Source organism: Polistes fuscatus, unplaced genomic scaffold, assembly GCF_010416935.1.
Source record: "Polistes fuscatus isolate 324 unplaced genomic scaffold, CU_Pfus_HIC Scaffold14, whole genome shotgun sequence".
Taxonomy (NCBI): domain Eukaryota; kingdom Metazoa; phylum Arthropoda; class Insecta; order Hymenoptera; family Vespidae; genus Polistes; species Polistes fuscatus.
Window position 1 is genome coordinate 4,708,426 of NW_025113042.1, and position 19,543 is coordinate 4,727,968.

The following is a 19,543-nucleotide window of genomic DNA, read 5'->3' on the forward strand; positions in this document are numbered from 1 at the left end:
TTCGTTTCGTTATATATGATACCGATTCCCCTATTTTACTCGATTCGAATTTTTCTTCTATTTTTCCTACGAACCAATCAACACCTACCTATCCTATACTTAAACTTTTAATCAATCACGATATGTTTATAAGCGCGAAATTTGAAAATTTACTCGACTTGTGACAGCGTCTTCGTTTTCTTTTTCTCTCTTACGTTACAACATTTACATTAATTTTTCTCCAATTATTTTTTCTTATTCGTTTCTAAAGAAAAAATATTTTATTATAAATATCGAAAGAAATAGAGGAAGTGGAAGGGAGAGAGAGAGAGAGAGAAATAAATGATGCGAACGACGAAAACGCTGTCACGGATAAAGCAATTCAATTAACTTTAATTTCGAATAGTGTTTATAAACTAATTAAAAATTGTGCGACAAACCCCTGTGTCTTTATGTTTTATGATTTCTTTCTTGATATATTCTTTCTTTTTGGCCCAGCTTTGTCATTTCTTTTTCTTTCCCGCGATGAATGTATTCGCGTTCAATCTTAACGAAATAGAAAAAGGTGATATTCAAAGAGAAAGAAATAGAGCAAAACAAGAATGATCAGCTGATATGAATTTTTCATCTATTCTCTCTCTCGACAAAAAAATACCTTAAAAAATAAACACGAAAATAATAAAAAAATCTTCTTCTCACGCTTGCGAATAAATTTTGACTTCGTTTAGTTCGAAAGTGAAAGTATTCGAAAAATCGATGAAATCAATTTTTATTTGCCAGCCGTTAGAGAGATGGAAGAAGTTTTGAAAAAGAAAACGAGAGAGAGAGAGAGAGCGAAAGAGAAGGAGAGAAAGAGTGAGAAAGGGACAGAGAATGGGAGATGAATAAAAACAAAAAACAAAAAAAAAGAAAGAGAATAAGAAAAAGGTAGATAGAGAGAGAGAGAGAGAGAGAAAGAAATTATAAAGCAAAAAGAAAAGAGCGGGGTGATCGATCACGCGTTAAGGATCGACGATAAGAAAAATGATGTGAAGTTTAAACGCAAGGTGTGTGTCTATCGGTTTGGTTTTAGCTCTGAGCAACTGCTCTGAAAGCGGGGGCGAACCGGAAGCCATGCTGGATATCCACCACCCAGGAAGCGGCATCGACCCTCACCATCAACAGTTTCACAACTCCTATGGTAATATGAAGTTCATCATTATAATTATTAAATATAATTATTCGATACAATTTATATATTTATGTACAATAGGGTGATTTTTATTGGCCTCTTTTACAAACAATTTTCATTCAGTGCATCCTCGATTATTTTTCTTTTTACATTTTTATTCTGAAATAAATTCAAACGAAATAAAATTATCTTCAAATTTTAATCATTTATCTCGATATCGAAGCATACCTGAAGGTATATATTTTAGATTTAATTATAACGTTAAGACATTCAATGAAAATTTGAAGATAATTTTTGTGTAATTTTGTTTCAATTGAAATGGAAGAGGGGGCCACTTATCAGTTGCAAAATAACAATCACCTTAATGTACAACTTAATTTTGATCGATGGTGTCAATCGTGTATTAACGCGACATGAAATATTTTCAAAATCTCTGTTTTTCTATCTAGGACAAAAATTGCTCACATTTAAGAATGATAATTCAGATAGAACTCGATCAAAAATTAATGTCTCAGCTTATATATAATATTGATGACTCGGATGATTCTATTTCATCATTTTTCTTTTGTAAAACTATGCATATAATCGTAATTATATGTAGTCCTACATCCTTTCTAATGATCAAATTAACAGGAGACATTAAGACGATACGTTTGTCATAACTCGTTCTCTATGCAAACGAGATTACAAGAATAATTCTTTTGCAAATTTCTTTTCTACTCTTTATTGATAAAATATTTCTTTCTTATCGAAAGGCTACGAAAATTTCTGTTATAAAAAATCGATTTTCCACATATACGTTTTGATTTGACCCCATATATTTGATCGATTTATCAAAGTATGATTAATTAGTTTACAACGTGTTCATAATTAATCAAAAGCTATCGTAATTTACATTGAGATTTTTATTCCATTTAATCGGAAACTTTTTTTCTTTATCTCTTTAAAATTCTGTGCTTTTCAAATACATATTTCCGTAGAAAATTTGATTATTTTTTAATAATCCTTTCTGTTCTTACTCGAATCGAACTGCTTCAATTTTGAATGAATTTTTCTTAAAGGATATTGGAAAAAAAAAAGTCGCGAATACGAATATTACAAAATCATCTTTCATATCTTTTTCATTTAATTTTCTCGCCATTTCTTTTTCTTTTGATTAAAGAAAAGAATCGAATTATGTTTCTTGATATGGAAGTAACTCATAAAAAATACTTAATAAAATGAAAGAAAATAAAAAAAGGTAGTAAGACGAAAGTTTACGAGTTTTTGTCTTCTTCTTTCTCGTTATTTACACATTATTCGCTTTATTCGAGGTAAAGAAAAGTAAAACGAAAGGGGTGAGAAATTTTTCTGCGAGATATCAAAAAAACGCGGAGAAACGAATGCAAAGTAACGTTACACGCTTGTTCGAATTATTCCCAAGAGTTTTCCACGTAGTTCTATGATTAATTTATCATCGTCCGTTCTCTGCATCTTCCGCTAGCTAGTCGAATGCAGAAGAAAATTATCAACGCGCAAATCCAATCTACTACGTTGCGATTTATCGATCCGTAAACTCGCCAATTTCAATTCACCTTTTCTTCTATCTTTTTCACTCTATTTCTCTCTCTATCTCTTTCCGTCACTTTTTCTTTCTCGCAGCAACGTTAGTCGCGAATAAAAATGATTTTTTCGTACCTAATCAACGTAGAGAGTTATTTCTTCGTATTCCAATTTAATCTTAACAAGAGAAGAAACACGGCAAAATAAAAAAGAAAAAATACAACTAAATTATACTTCTTTTCTTCTTCTTCTTCTTCTTCTTCAATTGTCTTCTATTTAATTATTCTAATTTGAAATGAAGCAATGGAAAAAAGAAAAAGATTTATAAATGTTTCTTTGTGAATATAATTTTTGCCTCGATTAAAAGTCATTTGTTTCGTAGGTAAAATCTTAGCGTATTCAAATAAGGATTAAAATAACACTTTTGTCTTTCGCGCGTTCGAATTTTCTTAATTTAATTATTCTAATCTAAAGTATTCGTACCAAGAGGACGAGTAAAGCATCGCATCGCGGTAGTAACCGTAGAATCACTCGAGTTCCGTAGTTAGACTCGAGATCGAAGGTTGTGTGTTGCAAGGCGTGGAAGAGAGAGAGAAGCAACTCTCCTTCCTTTCTCGAAGGCACCATTTCCAATCCCTTCGTTCGATGACTAGAAGGAAGGAGCTTTTCCGTGTGTGTATGAGTGTATAACTGTGTCCCTGTGTATGCGAGACCAAACTTTAATTAGGTGCTCTTCGATGTTGCACAGCTTGAGATGACGCTCCACCACACACAAATACGCACCCATACATACACATATTCACAAACAGACAGGTACGTATATATACCTTTGGGATGTGTATACTAGTCGTATATTCGTGTGTATGTATATGTGCGTTACTATCTATACCATATTGCACAAGTTTGGAACCAATGGAAATGGACATTGGGTGGAAGGTATATGCGTGTTTGAAGGACGAATAAAGGTGGTATTAAAAAGACTTTTAGAACGAGTAGAAAGGAGGAATAGTTAGATGTATACATGTATATATAAGAAGAAACTTTACTTGAGTCGAAAAGAGACGAACGTTCGCTTGTAACGAACGCGACTCGCATGATCCTAGACAGGAAAAAGCAAGACTAGAAAGGGGGTGTGGGTAACGGGGGTAGAGGACGACTTTTGTACACGTCAGATTGAAATTTAGCGTGGGATTTCAATGAGTCCCCGAAGTAGTAGCGAGATTACCTTCAGCCTGATACTACTTCGACGTATGTACTACAACTCCGTTTCAACGGATCCCGTTCGACTTAGGGTTGGGTAGAGTTCATCTTTTTTCATTCTTCTTTCCTAGATTCACCCCCTGTACTTTAACGTCCAACGAATCTATTAAACTGGTCGATAGAGTGCGGCTACGTATTCCGAATAAGCGAATTCATCTATTTATTTGTTGCCCCCATACTATGATACGTTTCTTTTCGCGTTCTGAAACTTCTCCTTGCGTGGATTTCAATTAGAAAAATTCAATATGTATATTTGGAGTATTTTTTTTTCTTCCTATTTTACCGTATATTCTTAGAAAATAATGTAATAGATGATAGTTAAATGAATAAATTCGGATGATCGATACGTCGTATGTCAAGTTTTCCCTATTAATGCTTACAGCAATGTTATACAAGTCAAGTAAAAGAAATACGTGTAAGAAAAGACGTGGGAAACGGCATAAGGCTAAATAGAAAATAAAAAAGTTACGCCCAAAAGTTCGTTAGGTTTTTCCACCTAATAAGATCAATTTTTCGATAATGAAGTCTTGTTCCTCTTTCGGGGGTGAAAGTATCGAAGTCCAAGACGCTAAGGGCTGAGAATAGTTTTTTAGTCGACATAGACGAAAAAAGAGAAAAGATAGAAAGGGTAGAGTCTTCGATTCGGAGGGTTAGTTAAAAGAACCCCCTATCGAAAAGAATTGGAGAGGGGGAAGGGAGGAAGGGAGGAATGGGGGTTCGGGGGTTCGGTGCCTTTTAAAATCCATTGGAAAGTCGTTAATGTCTTTAAAGCGTCTTCGTGTTTTCCTTGATGTCCGATGTCCCAGACGAATAAAACTTTGCAACGTGGAAGTGGAAAACCAATTGGAGAACATGCGAGTGGTTCTTGTTATTCAATTTTCGATACCGATGAAACAGTTAATTAGACAAAGACAACGAAGATTGAGATTTACATTCGATATTCTTTTTCTACGTATGCGCATGTATAATATATTTTTATTTTTATTATATTCGTAAGAACCTTTGATATTTCTTTTTTTGATGTTGCGCTCTGGCTATTCTATAGGAATTAAAAATTAATGTGATGTTTATTAACGAATATTCTTTGAAATATCGATAATAGGGAGAATCGAAAGGATAATTAATACGAAGTTGATTTGGTATCGAGTATTGAATAATATTTTTCGATAGTTACGAACTATACTTGAGATTTAAACGCATATTCGATACTTTGTTAATCCAAATTTGGAATAATATTGAAAATAATATTTGAAAAGAATTAAAAAGAGATAATAAACTAAAAAATGATTTAGTATCGAAATTTTGTTCGGGGAAAAATATCGATAACATTAGCAACCATCGTGACCATAACTTTCATCCTTCGTTCGTGAAAGAAAAACATCGGCACGTAAAGAGAAATGTTGTCGTTGTATTTTTTTTTCTTTTTTCTTTTTTTTTTTTAGTCGTTCGGATGGTCGACAACGTGTTTCTGTGTTACGTGGAAGTCATCGTTGAGCTTTGACTATCGTCGTGACCTAGTAAATAAATACTCTGGAAGTATTCTTGGTATCATTCACGGAAGCATATCTGGATTTTCTTCCGATCGTTTGAACGTTTCTGGATAGTCGACGTGTCGAGAGTAAATCTTCTATTTGTCGAATTAGTGACACGTTTAAAATAATTCTATATCTCGTATCGCTCGAAATGTTACGTTAAAAAAAACTCAATTATGATTTTTCATTTTGTCGAACCCAATGACTTGTATTCGAATGCACATAAATAACATTATTAAACAGATCTCGTCAATGGAAAGAACATAATATTATTAGAAAAACGTGTAGCAACTGATATTTTTTTGTTAATAAATAAGATTTACGGAATGTAGTAGGACGTAACGTTTGTGTGTCAGTTTTATCGTTAATTGTTATGCAAACAAAAGTTGAATTTTATCGAGATCAATGTTGGAACGCGTGACTGAGGTTAAAAGCAAACGACCGCTTCGATTCATTGACCGAATTAACGGATCGTTGAATCGAATTCGATTCACGGATTTCCACCTTTCCTTTCTATCCGGTTAGATAGACGAAACCATCTCGTCTCGTTTCGTCTCGTTTCGTCTCGTCTCGTCTCGTCTCATCTCATCTCGTTTCGATCATATGAACGATCTTCAGTGATGTTTCCTGTACGATGTGCTTTTTGCTTTATATTTTAATTACAAGCGTCGAATATTTTATGAAACAATTCTCTTACGTCGTCGGAAGTGTCACATTCATTTTCTTTTGAAAAAATTCATTCTATCATTTATTTTCGATTACTATTATTCTATTACTATTATTAGTCTTATATAGAAATCATTATTTTTTCGATCAAACATACTTTTTCAACCTATCTTTGTAATATTACATCTACGTACACATATGCATATACCCAATATACCCCTCAAATATGGAACCGTATTTTTTCTACCACCCTGCATATAGGTATCTATCTTTCTAATAGCGTCAATTTAATTATTACTTTGGAAGATAAATTTTTGACCGTTAATTTGATTTATCGGTCTGAGTTAATCCACGAATGAATGATTTTCTTGGGAGATTCTCGTCGTACCTTTATAATTAACTAAGGATATATTGATAATTCATCGAAAGTCAAACGTCGATCGGTTCGAAAACGGTTATGCACAATTGGGGAGACACTTTAAAAAATATATAGATAAGATGAAGAATAGATAAGATTTTGAAGCATGGTAGATAGAAGAAAAAGAAACGGGATCGATATCACTCGATTACGATCTCTCGAATTAAACTCTAGAGTTAAACGGAAATGGGGTCGGATAGAGGATTATTATTCGATTGGTTAAATTGAACGCTTTTCTTTACAACTTCATATCGCGATTTTGACAATTTTGACGTTTGCCATTGGATTCGCGAATAGAGCTTTCGAGATTTTCATATAAATTTAGATAATTTCAAACTATCGACAGATATATTTTCAAAATATTGCATTATGATTTGTAATATCGTTAGTCGTAATAATTATTACGAATTTCCACCATTAAATTTATCAGATAATGTCAATGCACATGCATGCGCAGATATAGAAAATAGAAATTAGTTTAATAGGAAATTTATGGTGTTGTATACAATATAACTGTTATATATTTTACTTGATACAACTAATATTTAGCAGAAAATAACTTTCAAAATATGAATCAACAAAGTTGAAGACTTGAAAATGATTCAAACTGTTTGGTATATTAATTGAATAGTTTAAACTTTAGAAATACAGATATACGAGTATTTAACTTTAAAGTTAGACGATATTATGGAGTATTATCATTTGATATGCATAGTTTGTTAATATATTACGTTGTCCCATAAGTTCTTTCCTTTTTCTCGAGGATCAAGGATATATCAAAGAGTTAACGTTCGATGTACTATGGCACGTCACTAGGTATCCGCATTATAACCGAGGTGCAATCTAACGAGGAGAAGGAGGACATAGTCAACCCTCTCTCGCACGCACACACTCTCACTCTCACTCTCTCTCTCTCTCTCTCGTCCTTATTCTCTTGTAACGCAAGCTGCAAAAGGGAGAGGGTTTAGGAGTAAAAGGGGGGAAGGGAGTCAAGTAGCTGCGAGCCTTTGTAACAGCGTGGTGTACCGTGTATGTAACGAGTTTCCAATAATGGCCTCAGCTGCGTCTCGCCATTGGCTTTAGGTTTGGCTGCGGTAGTTGCCATTGCTACTGCCATTGCAGTAGTGCCATTGCCGTGGTGCCATTGCCGTAGTGCCATTGCCGTAGTGCCATTGCCGTTGCTATTGTTGTTCTTCCTACTACTGACGAACGTGGCTAACGGTTATCGCCTGGGTTTCTCGTCATCTCCCTGCTTCATCTTTCCTGTTTTCTTCCTTCCTTCCTTCCTTCCTTCCTTCCTTCATTCATTCTCTCTCTTTTTTGCTCTGCACACTTTTTACATTCGCAGGTGTATGCACTTCAGTTGTTGATTCAGGTTTTTCTTTGGCGATCATTTGGTTCTTTCGTTAGATAATTCTTATCGATAGTTTTAGTCCGTTCAATTTAGCTTATTTCATTAATTTCATTACAGTTGCGTTATTTATTTATTTATTTTGTATATATTGTTAGTTTAAACTCGTTTCCATAATATGTACGCTTTTAGTTCTAAATCATCCTAAATGCATTTATAAGCGAGTTGGTAGTTAAGGAGTTAGTTGGTTTAAAATCGTAACTGGGTCCATCAAACGTTCACACTAACTTTCTCGAGAGAATTGAGCTCAAACTTTGCCGTAATCTCGACGATTCTTTTGAAAAAGAAAATTATTCCGAAGTCTTTTCCGGAAGTCCTTATGCACGCGATCGATGTCACTTTCCACGAAATTAGGTGAGTCGTTTAACTCCCTCGAATCCCTGGTGGAGCCGTTAGTAAGCCAACGTATGTTGCCTGTACTGGTATATGTACGTGAAAGGACTTCGAGTTTGGAGGACTACGAGGACGGACAAGTCCCTTGAGAGCAAAGAGAAACTACAAGCAAAATTACGATCTTTCCGTTAGGATGAAATCGTTCAAGACAGATCTATAGATCGGTTCGATCGTTTATCGTCGAATAGGGATTTCATTTCTCAACGAATTATTTCTGACAGTATTTTCAAACTTTCGCTAAAACATTTGTCATTCCATCTTTTGTTTTTTCTCTTTTAAATTGGATAAGAGAGATCGTTTAATTATTTTTCTAAAAATACAAATACGTATAAAGTAAATCGACAATTTAAAAAGGTTATGCTATACAATCGACTTTTTGTAAACGAAATAATATTTCGACCTATACGGGTTCATAGCTTTCCATAGAGAATATCGAGTTTCATCGAGTAATGCGTTAAAGAATTTAATTCTATTACACAAAACTAAATTGACTTTATCGTAACTGTTACGCGTCCACCCACGAAAATGAATTAATAAGTTGAGAATAAACCTACCCCATTCGGAGTCATCAAACATTTACTAGAAACGTTTGGCACTAATATTATTCCTTACGCACCAGGGTAATCAAAGTTACTCCAATTACGTGTAAAGATTACTTCTCCAAAGTGAACACCGTATGATCTACAAATTGCCACTATGTTATATCGGCTAAATCAATTTCTACGCCAATAACAAAAATAACATTTATGATCTTTCGCAACTGCTTTTACGAGTACGGTATGGTAGGTACATATAAAACCTGTTGAAACTTTTATATGACACACAAATCAAATCGGATTTTATACTCCTGACCGAAAGAAAGAGAGAGCTTTTGGAAAAATAAAACCAAAAAGAAGTGAAAAAAATAGAAAAAAAAAGATATATAAACCTGGTGGAAAAAATGGAATGGAAAAATTCAGTTGATCGTAGAGAAGCACCGAGAATGATGCGTCACTCGGCCACGCAACGAGCTGTCCGTGAATCATCGAGGACAACGTAGATCGCAACCCTTTGCCATCGGACCTCCACCCCCGCACCTCTCACCCCTTCTGATCTGCTAACTCGGACATTGCCGAGGTCACGTGACGCGCGATGTTTCATTTCGAGAGATACACATGCACGCGCACCCACACGTACTTATGGTCAAACAAACATAGATACTCGCATCCGCGTGCATACATACAAACAAACCTAGATACATACATAGATATATAGTGTATATATATGTAGATAGGTCGTCATCGACGAAAGGGTCGCGCGTACTCCAATCTCCACATCGGTTGGCCACTGCCTTTAGGAGGGCTGATAACGCTCATATTCTGCTGATTGCCATTCGGTGATCCGCGATTAATTTACTGCGTAAACGCGTGTGAAACTGGATGAGCTGTTAATTAGTGGCGTTTAATGGGACTTCTCTATTCTACTCCTCGCTTTTCTTCTCTCCCTCTCTCGGTACTTTTTTTCCTCATCGATGTATGCTTTGGAAAGTTGTTTATCATTTATTTTCATCTTTGATTATCCATGATACAATCAGAAATTTTATTGGCTTAATATTATAATAATATTCAAGTGCGCGGATGTGTGAATATTATCATTCGAATCATCAAAAAATTAGATAGGTGAATATTTATTTTCTTACCTTTGCCGATCATACGTATTTTGAAAAATGCAATTTTCAGATTTGATCTATTAAATAGATTAAAGTATAGATTATTTCCTAATAAAATAGTTTCAATAGAAAAGTAACTGAAATATTCAAATACCCAATTTAAAACCATTCAGCAAACCAACACTCGACGATCTCGTATATATTATCTAATCCTGTCAATTTTGTTATCTACATTTTCTTATAAAAAAAAAAAAAAAAGAGAAGGACAATGATGAAAAATAGACAGAGTAGATATCGCGAATAAAAAATAGTATATCGCAAGCGTGTATGCCCGTGAATCCACGCGAACAAGCACACCACCCTGGTACTCGATGCGATCAGGGAAATTTCAAGCTTAAGGGTCTGTATCTCATTGGTTCAAGGGGTTATTGGCTCATGGAAATGCCACTCTGTTATAGTTCATTGAATTCGTATCGATCTACTAGCCTGTTCGATACGCGCACTGCTGTGGATGGTGTTGCTGGTAACAGCGAGGGAGAGGATGCTTCGCGACCGAAAGAACGAAGGGAGAAGGGCTTCGGTAGGTGCTTTTAGGAAGAGAAACGTGGAACACTTTCCGTCCTAAGACTAGAGCCTCGAGGTATTTGTCGGAGAACGTGACGATAAACTTTGTTCTTTATAATAACCCTAAAAAATTGCATCTCAAACGAATTTATTTATTTAGAAAAAGTTTGCCGCCAGGTTTTTTTTAAGTTACACATTATTCCTTCGTGTGCGTTAAAACTAATACAAACTAAATGATCCGAAGTGACCTGGCAAGTGGAATAGAACGAGGGGTAGTTTTCATTGTGCATAAGTAATGTCAGTCGGGTGGAACAATGGGAAGTATTGTTATATTCAAGTAAGAGCGAGAAAGATAGAAGAGAGAGATAGAAAGAGTTACAGTATAAATGTAAATACAGTAGTTGACGTTTGTTCCTTGGGGGCTTCCTGCATTCAGTGTAAAATATATTTCGATGAAACAAAAATCCATTTCAATGGGTAATTCTTTTTTGCAACGAACGTTTAACATTCCGATCGAACTATTACTATTTATGAATACTTATTTCGATAATTTGGTTGATTCTTGCAAAGACATAAACCGTTAGCACGCAATTTAACCCGTTATCGAAAAAGAAAATATTCCAAACTCGAATATTTCACATTCCATAAGAAGAATTATCAGATACACCCTTTAGATACACACAGGATACTCGCGATACAATCTCTCTAAGAAAAGATTTATAGTCGGTAAGAGAGAAAAATTCTTTGAGTATAACAACCTTTGTTAATTAATATTGATAATCTAAGCGTACAAACACACAGACGCAAATCCCTTTTTTGTTTTTCTTTTTTTTCCTTATCGTTATAAAACGAGCCAGGATCGATCTCTCATTCTCAATCTTTTTTCTTTTTCGTATTTTTTTCCTTTTCCCTTTCCTCCCTTCTCTTTCTTTCTTTCTTTCCTTCTTGCTTCCTTCCTTTTTTTATTCTTCGATACAATGTAGCGGTTCGACGTAACGATCCACTTACGGAAAATGCTATGGCAAAGGAAGAAAGGCTCTTGTCGCTTCTACTCGGACATCGTTCTTTCCTTCTCCTTTCCTCCTCCTTTCCTCCTCGTACCCCGAACCCTCTCCTCTCTACCTCTATCTTTTTCTCTCTCTTCTCCATTCTCTTTTATTCTCTCTATTCCGCTTTTTTCGAAAGGAATCCTCTTAGTCTTCTAGTGGTTCGCCGTCCTTGCATCAGAAATATGCTTTCGGTTTATAAAATCACGTCTATATACCCGTTCGTTTCGGCGTAAACCTTCTTATTTCTACGTGTTCGTACTGTGTATACGGGTCTACGAATACGTCTATAGATAGAACACATAGACACACACGTATATGCATATACATATATATATATATATATACAGAAGATTTCGCTTCTTTCACCCTCCTTCGGATGTACTCGACCAACCACCTCCCTATCGCAACCCCTTCTCTTCATCCCACCCCCAAGCCTAACCCCAACTACTCCGTTTCCCTCTCTCCGTTTTAGCCCACAGCACTAGCTCGGTCGAGCCACCCTGGTACCACCCTCCTGCCACCCTTCTACCCCCCTCCTACCACCCGCCTACCACCCTCCTACCACCCTGTTCCTCTACGAGCAGCCAGCAGCAGCAGGATGGTTCGTCTTATCGCGAAGCTTCTGGTCTATCGATTGACCGAGGAAGCATTGCTTCGCAAAGTGAAAATCGCCATGACCAGTCTTCGGCTTGAAATATTTCGTAATCCTAAGAAGTCGACTTTTCTCTCCTCATAAAAGCTTTTGCCAGAGGATCGAAGAGTTTACGCGTCGTGCACCGTTCGTCTTGTAAATAAGAGATGCGTCGCTTCGGTAAAATGGAACGGATATATGTATTCTATAAGTATATGTATGGATATACATATATGTATATGTATGCTGAGATGTACTACGTGTGTATGTATATCTTGCTTCGGCCGGATTAAATTATCTAACCTTTCTCGTTCACTGAGAAAGCCAGTTCGGAAAGTGGACTTAGCGAAAAGAGGATCTTACGGTTTTGCTTTTTTCTTTTCCTCTTTTTTTTCTTTTTCGTTTCTTTAGTTTAGTTAGCATGTATACTACTCTCCATTTAAAAGTTTTCCTTCAGGGTTGCTCGATTTTGATGATTTCTTACAGTGTAACAAGGTACAGGTAGATACGGTCGAATATCGCGTACGGGCAAATGGTTTATTTGTCGTGTTTGCAATTAGCCGACACACCGATTGTCTATATTCGGATCGTTCTTTCTCGAAAGGACGCTTATTGCCTACACATGGAAACACCATTGGGAGTAGGTGGGTAGGCGGCTTTGGATTCGTCCGTGCGGTACGCACGGTAGTCGCATGTGCGCATAATGATCTTCCTACGACCGTTTTGACTCTGTATTCGTGTTTGTCGTTTCCATACTAATACATACACACCGATACACGTACGCGAGTATTTAGGTACTCCCTCTTTTCCTCCCACAACCTCCCTCATATCCCTGTATAACACGTAAGTATGTAATCGAGCTCGCGTGTGTTGCGCCAACCTGGAAAGGTTGCCTTTAATTAGCATAACTACTACGCGCACCAACATTGGCCGGAACGTAGTGCTCTGTATGGTGGTAATATGCACCCCAACTAGTCCTTGAGTTATTGCCTGATCAATAATCTATATGTAGTACCAACAGTACTGTAGGGCGAGCTAGTGTCCACCTAACGGACCGAGCGTACCGTAAGCTTGCCTTCTGAATATTGCAGCTGGGGTATCACTGCTTCAATATATATATATATATACATGTATACATGTATGTGTGTGTGTGTGCATATGTCTATATATTTTTCTCTTTATCTCTTATTCTCTTTCTTTATATGACGAAAAATGTGGGCCAAGTTTCGTAAACCTCCTACAAAACTCTGGATTTATCTTCCTTCGGTCAAGGCAACTATCCACTACGATCCATTTCCAATGGGTTAAATTGAGCCAAATCGATTAATTCTGATAGACAATAGGGAGAATAAATTGTTTTAGTTCTATACATCGTCAAGTATAATTGACGAAAAAATAGATTTTAAATAATACGTATCGAAGCATCAAGCGAGTACTTTGTTAATTTAATTTTGCAAAATTCTATAAACGAAGCTAGAATTTTTGTTGTCAGGGTATTCCTCGAAATATAGTGCTGTAATTTGGTATTGAAAAAAGAAAAATTATATTTCGAAAAAATACAAATACATACGCGTGCACCAAGTTATATGGTGTTATAAAGGATTAATCGCTGTGACCCAGTAAACGACACTATTTTTTGTCAAGCTCACCAACCGTGCGTTTATGTCATTCGTCTTGGTTTTTTCTTGTTGATAAAAAGTAGAAAATTAAAACGTAGAAAAACATAGGAAAAAAAATAAAAGTAAAATTGAAATGACTAATTAACTGGTAACAATTCGAAAACGTAGGCGTATCGCTCGTCCATTGTTTTTTATTTCTATCCGTATTTTTCTTTCTTTCTTATTGAAAATTTTGTCGTTCTTTTTTCTTGGATAGAAGACGGCCTCGAAGAATGACGAGACCTCGAGCGTTAATAATTCGACTGGCTAAGGGTTTCTAGATTTAACGGTATGCCTTTCCAACCGTTATGTGCTTGTTAAGCGACCGGTGAAGTACGCGCAGAGAAATGACGCAGAAGTGGGATTAGTGGGTGGTAAATTGGAGACACGTACGCGTCTGGATCTACAACTCGTCCCTCGTTCCTTTCCCAACCCAGGAAACGATCGGCCATCGATTTTATTTCATTTCGTTGTTTAATAGATTACGGACATTTATTACGATCATTATCATTATTTTCATTATTATTAGATGACTACCAACATCATTATTATTACTTTTAATAATAGGATTATTATAAGTATTTCGAGATTTTAATTACGGAAAATGCGCGTCTAAAATGGTGTCATTAAATTTATTAATGTGTATTAAGTACTTTTTAAAAAGTAATAAAATTTACCTTGAAATTTAGGTTACATTGTTAGAGAAATATTCGATATTGTATTAAAATTTAATAGGAAAATTATCATGGGTTATTTAGTGAAATCGAAGTGCGAGGAAGAAAACATTTATTTTGTCATTCCGCAAAATTTGAAATCGAAAATATTTGTTATTCCGTAAAATAAGTTATATATGATATACAGTATAATAATATTATATCGTATTAAAAATAAAATAACGTTGTTCGCGCGCGTTATGCCAAAAAGATTAACCCTGTATACAGCCGTGTAACGTCGAATAATTTTTTTGGAAATTGTATCTCGGAAACCCTGTTCATTTTTGATACACCCTATATATCGAGTAGCATTGAATCGGCCAATTAGAGAAGCGACAATAGTAAGCGACAATAGTAAGCGTTAATATTGTTATGCAAATCTAAATGCATATTGATTATTTCGCGAAGGAAATATCGTTTATCGTGGATGTAGAAATTAATGAAAAAAATGGTAGATCGAATTAACGGGGACCGAAAGGGAGGAGCAGGGACCCGGAGGGATAAATATGATTGGATTCGAATCGATGCTACTACCGATATTAAAAATTCTTAAGTTTAATCGTTATCGATGTCTCCTTCCGATAGGTGGTATGCTACGCGTCTTCGTAATTAGATCAGGTGTGCCAGGATATCGTCGTATTAGCATTGATTCCATCTACAACGTATACTAACTGCTGCGGTAGGCATTGACTAACAATTAGTAGGATTTCGAATTCAAGCAGGAATTACACTGCAAATGTTGTCCTCTCAATGAACTTGGAATTTGGGAAAACGTTTGGTTACTTTCTCGCGTTAAACTCCCTCGATCGGTTTTATTCGACGCGCTAATTAACAGATTAACACGAATCTTGATTATGTCAGTTTCTTTCCTATTTCTTCGTCGGCATTTGTTTTCATTTTACGTTTAATGTAATCTTCATTTCTTGATTTACTTTTTAACAACTCTTACGCGAATGTCATTAAACTCGACTGATTTAAAAACTTTGGATAATTAATGTAATCGAAGATTCTTATTACTAGAGCTTGTTTATCTTACGCGTTGCTTTTTTGATATAAGATTTTTTACTTACTTCTTTTTTTACATCGACCCATTCGTTTTTTCAATATAACGATCGATCATACCATTCAAATGGTCGATTTATCTGACATATTACAACGAAATAATTATTGTCTATCAAATAAATTTGTTGTTCGTATTAAAGAGATTAATTTAAACGTCGACACTTAAGAAGTACTCGGGTATCTCTCGCAAATAAAACGTTTTATGAGCACATACAAGACTTATGTAATAAAGAGGTGTAGGTAATAGTTGGTTGGATGTACCCATGGAGAAAATTTATTCGCGTAGTTTGTTTCAAGGAAAGTTGAGCTAGCTTGTATGGGCAGTAATAGTAGTAGTAGTTCATCGTTCGGTAAATTTTTCTCATACGTTCGTCGTCTATATTAATGAGGAAAAGAGAGAAACGGAAAAAGAGGACACGAAAGAAAGGGTCAAACAAAGATGAAACAAAAGAAGAAGAAACGGAGATACAAATTTATTTCACGATTAAGGGCAATGTAAAATACTCTTTTTCTTTTACACAATTTATTGCTTCTTAAGGCAGAAAGAGAGAAAGAGAGAGAGAGAGTTAAATATACATATATATATGTATGTACACAGTTGCTTCTTCATTTTAGAAGTTGCCATTCTGAATAACTCTTGATTCGAAGTAATTTCGATTTTTAGAAAAAAAGAACACGTTGATTTAAATATCGAGGAGGAAAATTTTAAATCAATATTGATAAAATTTGAAGTACCACTCTTAGAACCTTGGCGAAAGCCCTACTTTGAAATTTTAAATATAACTCACTCCAATCCTTGTGATATATCATTTTAAAGGTAATCAAAATCCGCGTCTAATCGCGTTGGAAAAATGAAATATGATCGATTCGTTTATGAAATGTAATTAAAAGTTACAAATTATAGAGCCAAAAATGCAAATTCATATATGTAATAAAAAAGAAAATACATAGATATATATGTATTGAGGGATGATTATAGAGGAGAGAAGTAATAGGGAAAAGGAAGGGATACGTATAGAAATTTGCTAGCGAGCGAGTACTAATTTCGATTTCGTCGAAAACGGTACGTTCGGTACGACGGTACACGATAGGAGAATGCGAGCGAATTCGCGCGAACGAGCGAGCTAGCGAACACAAGAAAAAGAAAAAGAGAAAGAGAGAGAGAGAGAGAGAGAGGGAGAGAGAGAGAGAGAGAAGGTCTCTTGCACGGATGAGCGAGCAGTCCGGTTCTCTCCGTTCGACGCAGTTCGGTTCGGTTTCTAGCCAGTAAGCGGCAGATTAAAGAGAAATGGCTACACGTTCATATTGATTTTTGTCCTCAGTTCGCTGGTGGATGTGGAGGGTGGCAGTCGAGAGGGAGACCACCAATCTTTACATCTCCCTTTCTGTCTCTCTCTACCTTCCACCTACCTACCACTCTCTCTCCCTCACTCTCACTCTTTCCTGGTTCTACCACTTTTCACCCTCTCTTTCTCTCCCTCTGTTTCTTTCTTTCTTTTACTCTCCGTCTCTCTTTTCCTTTTCTCTCTGTCTATCTATCACTCTTTTTCTCTTTCCCTATACCTAGTTCCTCGTCCACCGCCTCTTCCTCCTGGTGTTCCTCCTCCTGTTCTATCTCACCCCTCCGCCGCTATTTGAAACCCTCTTTTTCTTTCCCGCCGCATTCAGTTCGAACTCTATCCTTGTCCTCGTTACTCCCGGAGGCTTTCAGCCCTCCCGTCCGTCCGTCCGTCCGTCCGTGCCTCTCCGTGCCGGCCGGGCTATCCCGGAGGTGAAAACTCGTCAAAAAATATACGTCCGTCGATCGCGAACGACGTCGGCGCTTCATGTAAGAACTGATCGGTGAAGATAAAGATTCGGAGAAAGATAGACGCCATGGACGATATTATTATTGCGGTTAACGCATTTATACCATTATTTCTTAATAAACGTATGCGTATACTTTTTCCAAACGTCCTCAAAGATTATTACTTATAGCGTTCTTTTCTATCTTGCATGTATCTCGCGCGTATCTATCTCGTATGTATGTATCTCTTTTCTTCCCTATTCTTTTTTTTGCATATTAATTATAGTATAAAAAGATGAATACGCGAGAGCAATTTTTATGCATCTGCTTTTTAATATCTTCGGAAATTTGAATATTCGTTAACGAGAACACTATCGCAAAAAAAATATTCATTTTAATCCTCTATAACTCTTTCCTTTTGTTTTTTTATTTTTCGTGTAAAATGGATGGATGAAAAAACATTGACTTCGGGGAGCCGGTAAAAAAGCGCGCAACCTTTTGGGGTAGTATTGATAAGTGCGAGTAAAAGTGAGGGCAATCCCCGTAGCAATTTGTTCCGTTGTAAATTTGGATAGATTTTGAAAACGTTAATCGTGCGCATTTATGCATTATAACGCATTTGGAAATACGTTTAACTTGCTCGTAATAGAGCCCTTTTCCCCCAGAGGGTCATTCCATTGGCATCTCTTGGAAACGAACGTTATTTCGATCGACTTCGCGGTTTAAATTCTAACTTCTCTCGTTCCAGCGAAGTAACACAATTATAGTTAACACAAATAGCGGCGTGCGGCGTGCGGCCGAATCGCGACGCGGAAACTACGCTCGACGGGAAACTGGAATCGCGTTATCGCGGTAGAACCGCACACGGATACAGAGAAACACCGTCACGCACGTTGCATTTATCGTTCCAAGCCGAAATCGGCATTGTCTTTCCTGCCGATTCGATTAACTCCTTTCTACCTAAAATAACGATAACTCTTGCTTTTTTTCTTTACTTTTATTCGAATATTTCGTAAAACTATTAGTAGATCCAAATGAGATATATTAGTTTAGTCGGTTAGCCTTTTTAGAAATTCTTTTCCTTACAATAGCAAATATAATAGCGATCCGAATAATGACAATAGTATTAAAAGGTGGGCTGACGCGAAGTGGAACGTAACAAAGTCAACGAAAAGAAATAAAAGAAATAAAAGAAATAGAGGAAATTATTCGTCCGCGCGAACGATCTCGAGGAAAATGGTGGGTACGCTTCGAACGACGAATATAATCATCCCTTTGGAGGTCCGAGAAGAAGTCGAGCGTGTCGGGAGAGAGCTATCGTACCTAGGAAAAGAAAGATAGATGACGAGGAAGGAAGGTAGAGATGGTCGGGGTCCACCGAGAAATAATCATTTCTTCGTTGGAGCTTCGAAGTTCTGTGTAGCTCGAAGGTAAAAATGGCCTCGGTGGTGGCTCGTCTTTCTGCCCGGAACTTGACAAATTTTCAATAAGATCGCTAATTGGCCGGTTATTTTATCCAGAGAGAAAGAATTCACCGATAGCTTAGTTGGGTCCAAGCTTCATCATCACCGCCAACTCAGACGAGGAGGACGTTCGTTGGTTTCGCTCGTTGGTTGGTTGGTTCGTTCGTTGGTTCGTTCGTTCGTTCGTTCGTTCGTTCGTTCCAGAACTCGTACCTCTCTCTCCTCCTCTTTCAGCTCATACTCTTCATCCTCCTCTTCCTTCCTTCTCCTGCTTCTCCTCTTTTGGTGGGTCGCTCGCCATCCGGTTCGTATCCAGCGGCTATCAATGTATAGAACGTAGTATCGATCCTCGCAGGCTTTCATTTTTGCTTATTTGACTTTTCGGCTGCGCTCGTTCGTTCGTTCGTTCGTTCGTTCGTTCGTTCGTTCGTTCGTTCGCTCGTTCGCTCGTTCGCTCGTTCGTTCGTTAGCTCTTCTTCGAGGGCTATCGAAGCACGCTACGATGGAAATAATTTTTCACTATAACTTCGGCCACGACGACGAACCAATCGAAAAATCTTCGACTCAAATATATAACTACCATCGTTTCTTCGTCCT

At 36.6% G+C, this 19,543-nt stretch overlaps 1 protein-coding gene across 5 annotated transcripts in view; it reads left to right on the top strand.

Moving 5' to 3' along the window:
- LOC122514201 (one cut domain family member 2-like) overlaps positions 1 to 19,543 on the top strand; it is a 66,798-nt gene that overhangs the window by 11,992 nt on the left and 35,263 nt on the right. For 3 of the 5 annotated variants that reach the window (XM_043630861.1, XM_043630863.1, XM_043630865.1), the window contains exon 2: positions 1,052 to 1,159. The exons of the other annotated variants lie outside the window; for them this stretch is intronic. In XM_043630861.1, the coding sequence (XP_043486796.1) occupies positions 1,052 to 1,159 (108 nt within the window). The remainder of the gene's footprint in view (positions 1 to 1,051; positions 1,160 to 19,543) is intronic. 5 annotated transcript variants of the gene reach the window in all.